Source organism: Pomacea canaliculata, linkage group LG14, assembly GCF_003073045.1.
Source record: "Pomacea canaliculata isolate SZHN2017 linkage group LG14, ASM307304v1, whole genome shotgun sequence".
In the NCBI taxonomy this organism is placed as follows: Eukaryota; Metazoa; Mollusca; class Gastropoda; order Architaenioglossa; family Ampullariidae; genus Pomacea; species Pomacea canaliculata.
In genome coordinates, this window is record NC_037603.1 from 1,543,776 (window position 1) to 1,560,705 (window position 16,930).

Sequence of the window (16,930 nt, forward strand, 5' to 3'; positions counted from 1 at the left end):
ATTTTTTTTCTAATGTCTCTTGTGGTGATTTACCTTAATATAAATAACCAAAGATAGTAAATACTAAAATACTTATAATCAGTATCTTTGATATAAGTAAGAATAGTCTGGCAGACAGACTGAAGATGGAAAGAGGACGATATCTCCTGAACTGAGGTTAGTTGCTGTTTTACATTCATTGTCGTAGTCATGCTTTGTTTAGTTTCATATTAAATAATATTTTTTGATTTTTTATAACCATTGTATCTGTTTGTTGTTTGTTTTTTTTTTTTTTTTTTTTTTATTTTTTTTAGAGTGAATGAATTTGGAAACATTTGAGTTACTCATACACACAGAGTGATACTAAAAACTCGGGCAAGTCAGTTCCGAAAAAAACATTTATTTTTCTAAAACAAATAAGCAACACAACAAACACATTTGAGGAATAAAATCTACTCTTTCATTTAAAGAGAAACAGTGACTACAGCTCACCTCACTGCTCAGCCAACCGATCTTATACTTTGTGTAAATATTCAGTCCAGTGTTAAGAGATGTCCAGTGGATATGATTTAATAATAATGGTGCTGTTGAAAGAAACAATTTCCATCCGCCTTAGCAACATCAATAACAAAAAATAATTAAATAACAAGAAAAGGAAAGAAACATCAAGTAACCTTGTACCTTACTCCACTGTTCTTCTGTCCTGAATTAAACATTTAATACACCAGGGTGTCGGGTGGTAGTGAACTGAACTGATTCACTGTTGCTAGGGAATGAGGGAGTTGTGATTGATGTGTAAGAGGGGAGGAGAGAAGGTTGGGGAGGCTAGGCTTTGTCTAGTCTCTGCTTCCAACCGAATTTCGAACTGCCAGCCTTCAAACTGCCGTGCACATTAGTTGCAAGACAAAAGAAGTTGTCTGTGACAAAATCAAACTCATGGAGCTTCCACCGACTTCATTTACAAGACATGCTATTGCTTCTGTGAGCTGTAATTACTTCAGTCAAGAAGGTATTCACAATGTCCTGCGGTGATGACAACACTTAAATCGTGAAATTAATCCTGTGAAATGATTCATAACGAGTATTGGAATGAACAAGCAGGTAAATAATAGTATGTATATCACAATTTTTCTTCACAAATAACAGCAACGAAAAAATTTGCAACAAGTCAACAAAGAGATGACCTCTAGTTACACAGTTCACCAACAGACTTTGACAATTTTCTGTTGAGTGGGAGGGGTGAGGTGGGGTGCAAAGTGCGTTTAACAACAACAACAACAACAACAACAACAACAACAACAACAACAACAACAACAACAAATGTTGGCTGCAGTTTGTTCGTTTCAGTCGATTCGATCAAGGCTCAGATGGTAGTTCAAATGTAAAAAAAAAAACTTTGCACCTAGTGATTTCCCTTTTTTGTCAGACATGCGCACAAAGATATTTTGCTGCATGGTGCAAGGACCTGATTTGGAATGTAAACTATGTAAACATACTCCTACCATGCAGTTGGTGCAGTCTTTGAACTGATGTCGACCAAACTACCTGTGTAGTGCATCTACCTGTCGTTTGTCGCTGATGATACTGTCGAGGGAACAAGGGAGCTAACTAGTGTATTTAAGCGAGATTGTGGTTACCGACTCTTGATATCCTCGCTCGTGTACATATGTACATATGTTGTCGAGGTAGCATTTCCAGTGTCTTACAGAAGTTTTGTGCTTACAATTGTTGTTTATTATGATGTACTACACACACAGGTGTCTTTGAAGGAACTTTCATCTGAGTTATGTGCGTCTTGTAGTCAGCGTGATTACCAGCAAAGGACGGATAATTCAACAGTTAGTAAATAATTTATATACTCACAAACACACGATTCCACTCAGTTACAAAAAATATAGTTACACCGCGCACAATGGCGCATGAAGATCAGAGGCGAGTTTAATGGACGCCAGTGGATCCAAAACTAGGGGAGCCATGGTCTTGGATGTCAAAGATCCCACTAGGGATCATTAACGGCTGTGGACCCCAGTTGGCTCAATGTGCACAGACATCATTGTTGGTCTCTGGCTGCGATTCTTGTGTCCACGAGGGGCTTTTGTGAGAGGAGGGTGGTGTCGAAAACGCCAAACTGATTTCTTTGTATCACAGACATGAGGGACGGCAACGAAGTGCTGGGAAAACAACCGATAAATTTTCTAAACGAAGAAATGTTTTAGTTTATTTTTTTCTGAAGTGTTTCTAAAACATCAAATGCAATGGGACTGCTTGTCTCAATTTTTTAATTGACAGGTCAGCTGATGTTTAGCATTGTTATTTTATGCTTTGTGGTGGATATATTGCTTGGAAAATGTTGTTAGTTTGCTTACAAGCTGGAAAACACTATGACTTGTATTTATTTGTTTATTCATAACCTAGGGAAGAAAACGACGATTTCTTGGTAATTGTCAGATTAGTAAAAGTATTTGTTTATTATAAGATGCTACATATTTTCATGTGTAATTAACAGCTTCCGAAATCTTGTGTTTGTTTGAGAAATGGCTGGGGACTGAAACTGGTTTTCATAAAGAAAATAATAAAATAATTTATAAACACCACTGTTTTCAGCCAAGGCAGTTTCCTCCATTTTTTTATGTTATAGGTATAGTTATTGAAGCCCCTTGTACATTGTGTGTAGATGTTGTACATCAGTATATAAAAAAAAAATATAAACATCTGCATGTACAATAATAGAGTAACTACACACATCAAAGATTAAATATCAGTGTGCAAAGCAACAGAATTCAAAACCAGTCTACATGTTGACTAGTGTACCCTGGCTGCACAGAAAGGGCATACTTGACATGTCGGCACCTTGGGCAACACGAAGTAGTCGTACTTTAGGTCAACCGTACTTAAGCACGACTCGACGTTAAAATCCGGGTCATCTCATTGGCGTAGTTGGTCTCGAAGTGGCTATAGAACTATCTTAGAGCACTTTTCGAATACCACTATCTCGAGCAAAAGCACTCCACAGACAAAAAAAAAATAAAAACCAACAAAAACAAAAAACAAAAAAAACAAAGCCACTATTTTGTAACCTTGCCGTCTCCAAATACAAATGATTCTTTAAAACCAGTTCGATTAAAATTAAAGAAAAGAATAATATTAATCAAGATCTAGAGCAAGACCTTAGTCCACTGTAAATCAGCAGAGGTCTTGCAATAAGAAAAATGTGTGAAAACATTTAAAAAATGACCAAAGTATTACCAAAGTAATTATGACAGAGAAATCGAAAAACACATTCATATGTTTTGCAAACGTGTTTATAAAAAATTGATTAAAAAATCGATAAAAATATCGATTTGAAAAACCTCACATGAAAAATTCATGTGCTATCACTCTTTAATAACTAATTAATACAACATTAACAACCTAGCCAAATATAAAATTGTCTTGTTAGAAAGAATATTGCACATAAATATGAAAATTGCTGAAGAAGGTAAGAAAGGAGAAACTCACGAGCAAAAGATGAGGACTGATTGAATTAGCGAAAAGTGATAGTAAAAGAAAGAAAGAAATAATTTAAATTAGTTCATTTAACTTTCAAAACTACTGAAAGTCGAAGCACACAAAGAGAGTTGACAGTTTCTCTTGCTCAGTCAGCCTCACAAACAGAACTGACTGCAGCTCCTCCCATCACACGTCTGCTGATGGCCGACTAGTCGGGGACGACGTAGCCGTCGATAGCCAGGGTGTAGATGAGCTTGTGGGAGCGACTCGGGGCGGCCTCGGTAATGATCTGGGCGTTGTGGTCCCCCAGCCAGAAGCTTACCTTCGATCCACCATCCACAAATTCACTCTGAAAACAGATGATGATGATGATGATTGATGATGATGATGAGAAGGAGGAGGAGTATCAGCATCAGCAACGTGCTTTTACCATCTACTTGTATCAGCCCAAAGTAATTTTCCCTAATCTTCACTTTTACAAAATGAAAATGTCATAACGACCTACCCCCTTCTCTCTCTTTTTTATATCGCAGATTTTTTTCAGCAAAATTTACCTGTGAGTCCGTGTCTTCTCCGTTGCAGGTAACATCCAGAGTATCTAGGTCTGTAACAGAATGATATACATATAAATACATGTTACAAAGTGTGTGATGATTAAGGGATTAACAATGCATCTGTGTTTGTGTGCGAGACAGAGAGAAAACTGTCTAAGAAAGAAATGTACCTGTGTGCTTGTGAGAGATGAATAGACTGCATGTATGTATGTACGTATGTGTATGTTTGCGTGCATGTACTTGTGTCTACGTGTGTCCTTCAGCGCCTGCGTCTCCCACGAAAAGTTTTCAAGCCAATGATATTATCAACAGCTACCGCTCTAAACTTCAAAACATTTGAAAATCAAAGAACAAAAGAACTCATATAAGCTACTCAAACATAAACAAACATGGATGCCAGCAAGAGGCTACTGACGCAGGACCACGCTGTTGGGCTTGCCATTGAGCAGGAAGGTCCAGACTTTCAGAGACTTGGTGTCGTCCGGGATGGCGAGCTCAGCAGCCAGTGAAGCCGCGGCCGTCGCCGCAGCTTGCTTCTTACGTCTGCACAAAATAAACCAGAAAACACTTAGCGGATGTGGACGTGAAATTTACGTGTTTAATACGTCGATGGACGTGGTTTATATTCTACACACTTGTCAAGGATGATGGATGCTAGAGGATGTATCTAAGCTCTGAGCGTGAAAGCCCGGATGTTGCTCACAAGAAAACCTGTTGTACGGAGACAAATTGAGGGAAAATGTTTACATTTGTTTAAATCTTGTTGCATAATCGTTGATGAGGATCAAGATATGGGCAGGCGGGTAGATGGATGGATTGGGTTTGAAGAAAAGGGTTAGTCAGAGCTGGATTAGGTGTCAGATACCATTTCTATGGAGCTGCTGTGTTTCCCGAACAGGATGTGATGTTCTTTCTGTAACTACAGAATCCGGTTTGATGACAAAAGCCGAATATTTCTTCAGTACCGTTCTCCCCACCCCCATCCCCCATCTTCCACCCCACTCCAATCCACCAACCTCTCTTTCCAGACGTTTCTTTCAAATGATCAAACATGAATTTACATGAAGTGAAATGTTTTTATTTCTTTTAATATTTCCTTGATTCTGTTTATCGTTTATTCATTTTTTGTCCTTCCTACCTTCTTTCTTTTTTTTCCTAGCTTATCTTGCTGACTTTTGCGCAGTCTAGATGATAAATACACTTGATGCCACGTGTCACCTACGCGTCTTACCATGCCAGCCGACCGTTGGCACGACCACATGGATCAGACTATCACCTAGAAACTAAGACGATCAAGTCGATGTGTTTACACAACCGCTTGCATCAGATTGTCCCAGAGGTGGGCTAGCCGGTTCACACAATGCCATGCATCAGACTGTAAATAGTAAGCAGTTTGCACAACTGGAGAGCGAGTCTGTGTACACTTCTGTGTATTTTTCTTCAGTCGGTTGTTGTGTTGATATTCAGCCTTTATTGGTGAAGTTTAGTTTAGGTTTGTATGCGATCATGGATGTCAACTTTTCCCGGGAGGTGAAGGTCGGACAGCATAGCCACCTCTTCAAGATTCCATTGTCACTACACCAGACAACACCGTTTTCTACTTTGATGAGAAAGGTTTGACAGAAAACATGACAATGGAACCTCTTGTCTTGATACTGGTTCCAGACGGACATGGCAAAGTACGAGACAGACTTCTAGAACGCTCTAGGAAAATCTATACGCTGAACATTTCAGCTTCCAAAAATTAAAAAAAAAAAAACACACAAAAGCCAGCCGACTAATCAAACATAAAAGATTGATCTATTGTACATACAGGTATTTGAAATTTAAAAAAAGAAACTGGTACGTTATTTTCAGGACCTTAACATCAATGGAGATGGTGAAAGCTTGGCACAAGACCACAAGAAAGGGAAGAGAAGAAAAAAAAAAAATCCTGCAAGGGAAAGAAAAAGAAAAGACACTTGGGATGTAGAAATTTATCTGATGTTTAAATTCCTTCTATTTCGTTCGGTCTTTATTCCGATATTCCCATAAAGCACATTTTTCTTTACTTGCATGTAGAAATAAAATAAATAAATAAATGAAATATAAATAAATATCTAGCTGTGTTTCCTGCCTCCGTCTCCGGATTTGTAACTACAGCTGTGAGCTACACACTCACCCGAAGATGCTTTACTCACATACGCACATACACACATATTTTCTTGATTTTTCTAAGAATTTTGCTCATGCAGATGAACTGGCACCACTGTTCCACCTACAGAAGAGCTGGGGTGGGGTGGCCGACATTTATACAGCGTTGTTATTGGATATTTTATTTTTATTTGTTATTTTATCGCCGGTTGACCACATGAGGAAAAATATTATTGCCTCACATTAATTTTGAGGTTTTTTTTTCTCACCTCAACTACAGTTGTGTTCTTTTAATTACTTTGTGTAATGATCGATGTGTGAATGTAACAAACCTCTGTTATCAAGTCTCGTGCAAAATAAAAGGAAGAATAAAACAAGACTGGGTGACACAGTGGGATGATACATTATCAATGCAGGAAACAGATACAGCTTTTGTCTCATTGTGCAGAAGCCGTTGTATTTTGTTCCTGAATATTTATTGAGTCCGTTTTTGTTTTTGTGTTTGTTAGACTGGTTATACGAACCCATGGGAAAGTCTGGAAGCTTCTCTTGCCCTCCCCTTTGTAATTAATTTAAAATAAAAAATTAATTTTTCAACATCTCTGTCGCTGGTTACCTAGTTAGTTGTTTTGGCGGGAAAGTGCTTCCGCCTGGAGGTGATTTTGTGCTACTAAAGGAGAGGAAACCGGATCACACGAAAAAAAACTCGACGGTTGGCCCTACAAACAGGTATCACGTAGTGTCCCGAGACGAGATTTGAACCCAAAGCCTCTCACTGCAGAGGTGACAAGCCTTCCCCTCCCCTAACGTCTCTGCCCACCCCACCCATCCTCCGTCATCTCCTTTTAAACCCTCTTCCTCTCGGTCTCTACCGATCAAAGAGAAGGAGTGACAAAAGAATGTCAACAAAGATGGCGGCGTCAGCACACACTGCGTGCCGCTCTTCACATCCTTCCATCGATGACGTCACCGGCAAGCTTTTGTGGCCGCACAGCGCGAGAGGTTCTCGTGAAAAGCTTGCACACTGCGCATGAATAATACAGCCCTTCCGGTCTATGCACTCTGTAGAGAGATCGAAGGAACGCGGGTGAGATAAGAAAGAAGGACTTGCTCTTTGATGTCTGCTGCACACTTCAAGCATTTGTGACTTCCAGCAGAGAAAGTGAACTTCCTTTTTCCTTTCAATGTATTTTCTATCTTTTAATCTTTCTTTGTCCTTTAATTTTTTTCAGTTTATTCATTGTTTTCGTTTCTTTATAATTTTTCTCTTTTTTTCTTTATATATTTATGCTTTCATTTTTTTAAATAATTTTTTTATATATTTTAAGCATATTTATATTAAAATCAGAGAAATAAAATACAACAACTTTTTGGAAGTCAACTTTTGGATATTTTATCTGCTATCTATAGGATGGGCGACTACAATAGAGAGTCAGAGCAAGAAGTGATCACTGTGCCAACTGGTTTGAATTTTTTGACATTGTGCATGTGCTGTCTGGCAGGTTGTTCAACGGCTATCAAAGTGGTTGTGAGCCAGAGATTTGGACTTACAGAGATATAAGATAGAGAGCAGTTTTCATCTGTGAGAAATATCTTACAGAGGAAAGTTTTCAGTGTGTCTGCAAGGCAATAAATATGGTACATAGAGATATCAGATGGTTGAGATTTAGAGAGTTCAACATACTCCAAATGCTAAAAATGTTTTACCAACCAGCAATATCTAAATATAGAGCTATTAACGATGGAGGGATCATGGAAAAGGTAGAAAGTTCTAAAACAGAAGGAGAGAGAAGGATAAAGAACTCGACAAGCCCCAGCAGTTGACGATCTTATTCTGTTAGTTTATATTTCTTTTTACCGTCTGGAGTAATAATGTGTGTACACAAACAGGATCTTGTGACTGGTCCAAACATCAGGATATTTTGAATACTAAGATCAATGGCAGCTTCGTTGTGCACATCGAAATCCTCTTAGCGCATTGTGGCCGCGAGCTTTGCCGGCTCACATGCAAATTTGTTTTTGAAACAGTTGGTGAAATATGCAGGTGGCTGCGTAAATCCAGACACAAACAGAAACTGCCAACAATCTGGTATTTTTTCATCACATTGTACCACTTTTATTGCAATGGTGGTGGAAAGAACAAAGCAGGGGACAAAGCTATAACATATCTGTTAATCGAAAGTCCCTTCGTGATATAGGGTCTGACAAATATTGTCATGACAACAAATCATGACAACAAATCGGTCAACAAAGAAGCGAGATATTACAGTTAGTACAATATCTAAGAGAGAGGACAATCTTTCTTTATCTGCGTAGGACTTTCTAAAAAAAAAAATACGCATCGAGAAAGAGAGAAATTTGAAGAAGGATTGCTGATGTTCACTGGCCTGCAAAGGTAGTGGACATGAACAGAAGGTTCTTTAGTCAACTCTCTTAAATGTTCTTTTCTTTAAAACGAGTGCTTCTTCACCATTCAGGACAGCTTGTGAGACCAAAACAGAAATGATGTTTGTCCAGATGGCAAGACTGATTTAGAGGAATAAGTGATAAATTTATCTGTAAGGGAATGAAAATTTGTGGGAACTAGGACATGTGAGGTAAGGAGCATATTACCATCATTAGAGATTGCCTAAACAGCCATGGGGAGATAAATAGCACAGAAATAACACGAGTGATTGATTACCTTTCACGATGCGGACAAATACGCGGCATTAATAAACACAGATGGGGTTGGGTGGGTGAGTAGGGCTGAAGGGATAGAAAAATAAACGAACATGAAAAAAAAAAAAAGGAAAAATAGGCAAAAAACACCATTACCGACTGCTCTGTAAGTTAAATACTGGAGTAAAATAAATAAATAAACTCAGTGTGAAATAAGCGCCATCACAACTTTTATCTCCCCAAAGCTCGAAACTTCGTGTCCCCGTTGACCAGCGTGAGCTGTCCACTTGTCAAGTTATGGAAGGGACATGAAGTAGTATTCCGCAGAGCACAAAGCTGAACTCAAATGAAACGATGAAATCGAAAGTTGACAATTAAATCACAGCTGAGAAAAAGCAGGTCGGTCGAAGCCTGTCACTTTGGCTAGTTAGTACAAAACAGAAAGTCCCGTAGCACCAGTAAACAGCAAGTGGTTTACTGTTTCTAGGCCACGGCACGAGCGAAAGGAAAGCCAGTCTCCTTGTTTTCCTCACTTCTTGGTTTCAATGATAGATAGACAGAAAGAGTTTTTCAGACACTGCTCGAGGCGAGTCTAATAGAGAAGTCTTCCATCGGAAATGGCCTGCACTAGACAAGTCACGGACCTCGTGGTCACGACCACAACCACGACCGATGAATCAGAAAAACAATACCAGCAGCAGCCAGATCAAGAAAAAGGAGAGAAAGGAGGCCAATGGTGGTGGCAATGTCTTCCTCTGCCACCTCCTCTCTCCAACCACTAGACGTACCCCGGGTGGCGCAGGGCCGGTCGATACGTGCAGGATGCAAGCGTGGAGCTCCAGGTACTCGATGACGTTCGCGTGCTACCCGTATGTGTGTAGCCCCGGGTAATCGCGGGTACCACCACCACCCGTCTGCTGGGCCTCGTCCACGCCGCGTCCACGTGTCCCAGACACTATCCCGATCCTCCGCACGTGCAGCGGTCATGACGAAAGACGGGTGATTCGGGTGAATAATGTTGTCGTTGTCGTCATCATTCATAACGACAACAAAATATTAACTACTTACTCAGCTACTTATAGTAACTCACTCGCAAGGAGTCATGCATCCAAAAAAAGGTGAAAAGATCAACTTTTATACGAAAAAGAAGACAAAGTATTATTTAGCACAATGGAAGAAATACACCATCACGAGAAAACAAATAAAAGGAAAAGAGATTCGAATAAAAACTTATAACGGAGCCAGAAAGAGACACAATGAGTCACTTTTTAAAATGAACGAGAAACTGTCCTCTTGTTAAAACATTCTGCTTGGACAAAACGAAGACGGTGGAGCTTTTATCAAAGAATGACTGTACAGAAGCTAGGACAAATAATAACGATTTCTGGTCCAGCAGGCAGACAACAGGGAATGGAGGAAGGCTTGACCCTAAAATAGAAACTGGAAGCTGAAAGGAAGTGGGCGGGGAGAATAATTGACCTCCGTCAGAAAGATGAACAAAATGTTTGCAGAATTACCCCGCATGTTCGGTTTATCACGTCCCTTCGTTAAACATCGGCATTTTCTTTGAACTGCCGGGGCATTATGGGTTGCCAGGTCCTTTAATCGCCTGTGGTAAATCTTTGAATATTGAGTGCCATTACTTCTTCCTTTGTTTGTCTTCTGTACATGCAGCGTTTCTTCTTTCCTTTCTTGTTTCGGGTGTTGTCGTTGCTAATACAGGGTGGCCTGACCAATCAGCGATCACCCTGAGCAACACACTTGTGTTCATACCCTCTTCTCTCTCTCTTCTTTTTCTTGCTCCTACCGTCTGTCGCACTCGCGTGCATGGTGATGAGCAAACAGCTTAATTTTGGTGTGCATCGCTTTGGAGAGTAGCAAAACCAGATATCAACCAACAAACAACGTGTGATCAATAGACAGATAAACATGGCGGGGCCAGCATGGCGTAACAGGATCGATACCTAACGGACTGTCAACTGTTTTGTCGACAAAGAGACTACATTATCTACACCACACGCTCCACAAATGTGATGACGTGGCAAGTGGTTTACAGAAAGCATCAACTGACAGAGTCCAGACTGAAAATGCTTCTTCGACTCACATGATCCAGTTTTCATGCAGTGAAATCCAAAATGCATATTTTTTTCTGAGAAAGGGGTGAGTAGGGTAGAAAACATGAGAGCTGCCACTACAGTAGAAAACAACAAACAAATGGCACGTGCTAGCAAGATTTTCAGTTGACATATCTGTCCTTGGTATCCATGTTAAAGAACTAGCAGGGTGCAAATGTTTTTATCAATGAAAATAACCTTTTGTTCTTGAGATACCTGCAAACATTATACACAGAAAAGGTAGAAATCGTGACGTCACGAGATACCTAATTAACATATGTTCTCAACTTTCCCCTTGGCCGAGGTCTTCACAACATAAACATGTCCATGCACTATCTGAGACTGTTGATGAACTGTTTTGTAACGGTGATTTACTCAGACACTTGAAAATACAATTCACCCTACACGTGCTTTAAAAACTCGCTGATTGGGATAAACCAGAATAAATAAGAGAACACAGGTAATAATCCTGGTGGTTGCTCATGTGGGAGGACAGGGAGAGAGCGATTGATTTCCCATGGCACTGCCATATACAAGAGAGGTAATCATACCAGTGATTAAAAATATCTTAATATTAATTTATAATTATGGGCGAGTGGGGAGTAAATAATATTTACTATATTATAGTTATCACAAATATTTATCCAAATATTTCAGTCAGCCCTTACTTGCACTACTACTTCTAACTTCAAATGCCTAAACCAGACATTATCACAAGCTCTGCTTCTGTTTGCTGGTGCCAACGGTTTACTCAGTTAAATCAGTTTGGTAAAGTGTACAATCGCCACTTTATAAGGAGTAAAGCTTTAAAATATAGAATACAAAATAGAGTTTTTCGGCTGCTTTACATATGTGGCGAATTAACTCCTGAGCATCATGTTGTTTGTAATAAATAATAAACAACAATATTCGATACATCTCGTCTAAATGTTGCCATACACTCGCTAAGCTCGTTGTTGGAAATGTTGTAACACTATATCAACTACTATAATACAATTAAAAAAAGTACCACTACTTTTGAGAAAGGTGAGGACGGAATGAGGGATGTTGCCAAAAAAAAGAAAAAGTTTTAATTAGTGACAAATGTTTGTCGTTAATTTGGTGTCACAGGCAGTGGGAGGATACAAACACAATATGCGAAGGTGTAATACTTATTTCAGTATAATGATGTAACACAGACTGAACATCAGTTTCTACTTCAACATCATATGAGACTGACATGAATTTATTCCCATCCAGTTATTCACTTTTTCACTCGTCTCCTCAATCGTTCCGTCTGTTCGCACATTAGCAAACACTTCTTCGTTCGTGCACGAGAAGCTGCCGCAATTAAAAAGTCTGGCATCTACTACTGAACCCAAGATGGTCGGCCCTCGATATCTGAATGACACAATGTACAAAGGTCAAGTGTCATGCCCTTCTTAAGTATCGGTGACCTTTTAAAGTATGGTTGGTTGATCCATGGCCTCTGCTATTAAGAATTAAAAGATTTCAGCTTTGAGTCATCCTTGTTTTCCGCAAAGTGCATCCGAATGTTTACATTTCAAAAAGGAATCTGAATGACACAAAAATGAGTTTGCTCGTGTGTATTTGCACAGGAACCTCGGGCTTATCTTTTGTTGCCATATTTTGGGTTATTTTTTTATTTATTATTATTTTTTTTTTTTTTTTTTTGCTGTTGTTGATGATAGTGGTGGTGATGCTGATGTTTTCTGCTGCCCCAACTACTACACACACAGAGAACAGGAGAAGGGAAGATAATCTGTTATAGCGAGGAGGTGAATGTTTTTAAATCTCATTTCCATATTTCCAAACACTCAAAAACCATTTTTATCTTTGGAAATTTAAGGAGAGTTTATTGCTTTGAACAGAGATGACAAACAAATACTGTTTTATGATTTATTGGCAATCTCTGTTTCGATGACAGTTGTCGAGTTAGTTCTGAACGTGCAGTATAATGGGATAAAAGGCAAAGCCTTGTCGAAAATGCTTTTATTTGTTAGTTTGGGATTTTATCCTTAATTGGTTTTTGTGGTTGCAGGATGTTTTAACGATTTATTTCATTTGATGTTGTTGTTGTTTTTTTTTTTTAATGAGAACACTACATTCCTAAAGTCTCTTGCGGACGATCGCTGCTTCGCTATATAACAGCTTTTTCTGAGACACATGTTGAATATTTCACTGATCCAAATCATTTTTATTCATTTAACTACTTTTTAATTTCTATTTTCATGTCTGCCTGGCTTCCTGCCTGCCTTCGCTTGCTTTGTCTTGCCTGCCTGCCTGTCTGAGCATCCGACTTTCCTTGATCCGTTATCAAATAGAGATAAACATTTTTAATAATTATTGGAATTGCCTGCAAACATCAACAGGAACTGTTAGCAATCACGGATGTGGGTACTTTGTGTAAGTTAAGGTCAAAGTGCACAGCCGTTGATGTAAACCCGCCTCTTCGAAATTCCATTGAGATGACTTTAGCAACCCTAGCTTATATTTTGAAGACTTAATATTTCAACTTCCAAAAATTGAAAAACCAATCAACTAAATAAATAAACAAAATTTAAATGATTGTGCATAGTCAAAATATAAAATGTTGGTATAGTCCTTTTCGGAACATCAATACCATCTTTCACATTTAGTGAGTCAAGGTATTTGTTAAAATCTAGAAATTCGTTAGATGTAACATCGTTTCGGCGCCTGATGACAGCAACAGGAAAAGAGGGAACCGACACAGTAAGCCATCAATGCCAGCTTGGCAGGTCTCACAGACTAAAGACAGAAAATAGGACAAAAACACAGTTCACCATCAAAACAGACTTGACAAACCTCCTACACACCGACAAGAAAAGAGCTCAAACAAGTATAGACAACACCTGCGATCCTTCCCCCTCCCTTCACCAACATCCCCTTCCCCCAAGATCCCCAATTCCCCCACAGTCCCCAGTTTCCTCTTCTCATTGTAGGGGCTGTAATTGGAAGAAGTGATGTCACGTACCCGAATGTTTTACCAATTTACCTCCATTCCATACCCCGAGCATAGAAATAATTCCGTAGCCATTGATGTGGACCGCAGGCAAGATGGCGTCCTGTAGATGATCTCCTACAGAGGTCCTCACTGTTTTGACTTACACAGATAAACAGACGTTTTCGCTAAATGCCGATGTGTCACCAAAGAAAATATCCATTTGGCTTCAACAATTCGTTTATTCCTCGTCTATCCACATCTGTCTGCTCAATGCAAACACTGTAAACCAAGCACGAGGAATGTAAACCACGGACAAGGACTACAACCCATGCAAGAGGACTATGAACGAAGGACAAGGACTATAAACCCAAACACCTTCTAAGACCTAATGCTGTAAGTGGACAAAGATCAAAGTTCCGAACAAGACTTTATCCCCCCCCCCCCAATGTCGTTATGACACACAAGTTTTGTACGCATGCGCGAACAGACCAACGCTGCAGCTTTTCTGACAAAACCTTAACCTCAAGTTTTTTCTGAGGCAAATAAGAAAAGAGTTGTAAATGTTGTTCAAGGATTTTCAGTGCTTTTTTATAACTGCAGCAGAATTTGTGTAACAGTTATCAAAACGATTAAAAGTGTAAAAGATTTAAATATAATCCGTTTGAAAGCAAATTCCTGCACCGTAAAGATTTCCTTATAAATCAGGGGACAGGGTCTCGAGTGCCTTTCCTTCTCATGACCGTTGTAATTAACACTTGCTCTGGCTTTCTAATGAAGGAGAAGGTCCTTTCTTAACGGGCCAAATATGGACAAACGTTTGAGAATAAATAGTGGCCAAAGTTTAATATAACCGTCAAACAAAAACTTTGCCATATTTATTCAACACTTTGTCCCTATATGTCCTTTTAAAAAAAACTGTTAACAGCTCTTCGTAAACCAAATGAGGTCTCATCAAGGTCTACAGTCAGAACATGTTTAGTTTTCGAAACACAAATGAGTGCTTATAGAACCCAGTTAAAAATGTAAAGGAAATTTTTTTTCAAGCACACGAGACTGATATTTATGTTCTAGTATTTAAAAGAAAAGTTAACTTATTTGTTCCTCACTTATTAAACATGTGTAAGTACTGTTCATTTCATCTGATAAACACGTGCGAGGCAAAACTGTCCGGGTGTCTACAGTCGGCTAGAATTTTCCTCGAAAGATTGAATGGTGCAGAAGAATATGTAGCTAAATATGTGTGCAAGAATATATCGAGCTAAATGTGTACACAAGAAATAAACAGCCGAGAAAGAAAAGCGAGTTTGAGAAAGACCGGTAATACAATTTTACCCACTGATACCCAAAAATATACCCTCATCAACAGGAACACAAAAGCGCACACGAATGAAAATACATCACGCAAACAAACAAATGAACTAAGCAAGAAAAGAATCAACCATCCAGTCAACTAGTACCAGTGAGCCACTCACCGTTTCTCGGCCCTCCTCTTCAGAGCTCGCTCTATGGCTCGTTGTCGAGAATTTTTGCAGGCCGTGAGTATGACGGACATGTCTGGAGGAATTCACTGGAAGCGAAGCAGTTGGAATGAAGAAAGAAGTGAAAGACTCGACCGTTCCTGGCTGCGAACAACACTAGTCTGGCTGTGGTGGTGGAACCGTGGGACCCGCGAACAGACGACTGCAGGTCGTGGCAGGATGTGGCGGTACGCAGGAGCTGCAGTTGTCGCACATGAATGGCGTCGTGTGACACGGAAGTGAGGCTTTTGTTTTTGTTTTTGTTTTTGTTTTTTTTCTCTCTTTCTCTCTTTCTCTCTCTCCGACTTTCCTCAGGACTGTTAATCTGGCGACAAGCGGCGATTGCGATGGTGATGGTGTTTGCAGTGGAGGTGGAGAGAGATGGTGGTGGCAGGCAGGAGGATAGAAAGTCTTGCTGGTTGTGGAAGTAAAAACCAGGCCGTGCAGGTGAGTTCGTCCCTCTCGCCCGCCCGCTCGTCGCCTCGCTCTGGCTTCAGGTGCGCGCGCTGGCCAAGGGGTGGACGTCGATGCTGCTCGTCCGCCCGCTGTACTATGGCTTTTATTTTTAAAGATGTCTGTGTCATCGATTCTCTCCCCCTCCCCCTCTACATTTTCTCTCTCACCAGCAGCAGTATGGCTACCTGGTTGAGCAATATCGTCTTACTTAATGAGGGTTCAAGCACTGGCGAGGGATCAACACTCCGCACTCTCGGGTGGAATAGCGGTACCGGCAGGTGACATCTTTCCGATGAGAGTGGAATCTATAAATAGCCTATCCCCTTGACAGGTCAGAAAGTTGTCTGTGACAAGTGTGACGAGCCTCGCGGATTTTCCCTATTAGCCACAGAATTTAGCGACTTGGTACCCTTTACTCAAATGATGTGTCTTAGCAATCATCTGACAAATCAGTTCTGCACATTGCCATAGCTTAGCACTTGTCTGTACAAGACCGTGTAAGTAAACAAGTATATATACAAGAACATAACAATGCAATAAATACAATACAACTTTATTTATCCACAATGACAATTCAAGATAGTGATCGTACTCAATAATATATATAGATGTTGGAACAATTTCTCTCTCTCACACATTCCCAACAGTAGATACAGTTGGTGACCTTATGTCACCTCAGGTTAGTATAACAGATAGTATCTATACAACATGACAGCAAAAGTTTACAGAACACACCCTAGCATAGAGCAGAGTATAAGAGTGATATACTAAGTACAAGTGTCCGCAATAAAATGTAGCAGCGGTGAGAACAATAGCTTGTCACAAACCAGAAACCATCTTTACACCAGATCATTCTATAAACAATATCGTAACGGATGCATGCATAATAACATTACAATCGTCTGCTCAATAGCACAGCATTGTCTTTACAAGGGCATAAGATAAAAATAAATAAACAAACAAACAACTTTAAAGCTATCGGCATGGTCACGTGATATTTCAATCTTTACAAACATCGCGGCGACCGCCGGATCATTGTTGTGCCGCTCGGCCACAAAGATG

General features: G+C 39.7%; 1 protein-coding gene across 1 annotated transcript; it reads right to left on the reverse strand.

The window, feature by feature from the left end:
• Positions 1-359: 359 nt before the first annotated feature.
• LOC112555654 (fas apoptotic inhibitory molecule 1-like) lies at positions 360-16,063 on the reverse strand. Its single transcript, XM_025224096.1, has 4 exons — positions 15,368-16,063; positions 4,438-4,565; positions 4,023-4,072; positions 360-3,817 (listed from the first exon to the last, which is right to left on the reverse strand). Exons 1-4 carry the CDS (start codon positions 15,445-15,447, stop codon positions 3,677-3,679), a joined length of 399 nt encoding a protein of 132 aa, XP_025079881.1. The 5' UTR covers positions 15,448-16,063; the 3' UTR covers positions 360-3,676.
• Between the last annotated feature and the right edge of the window lie 867 nt (positions 16,064-16,930).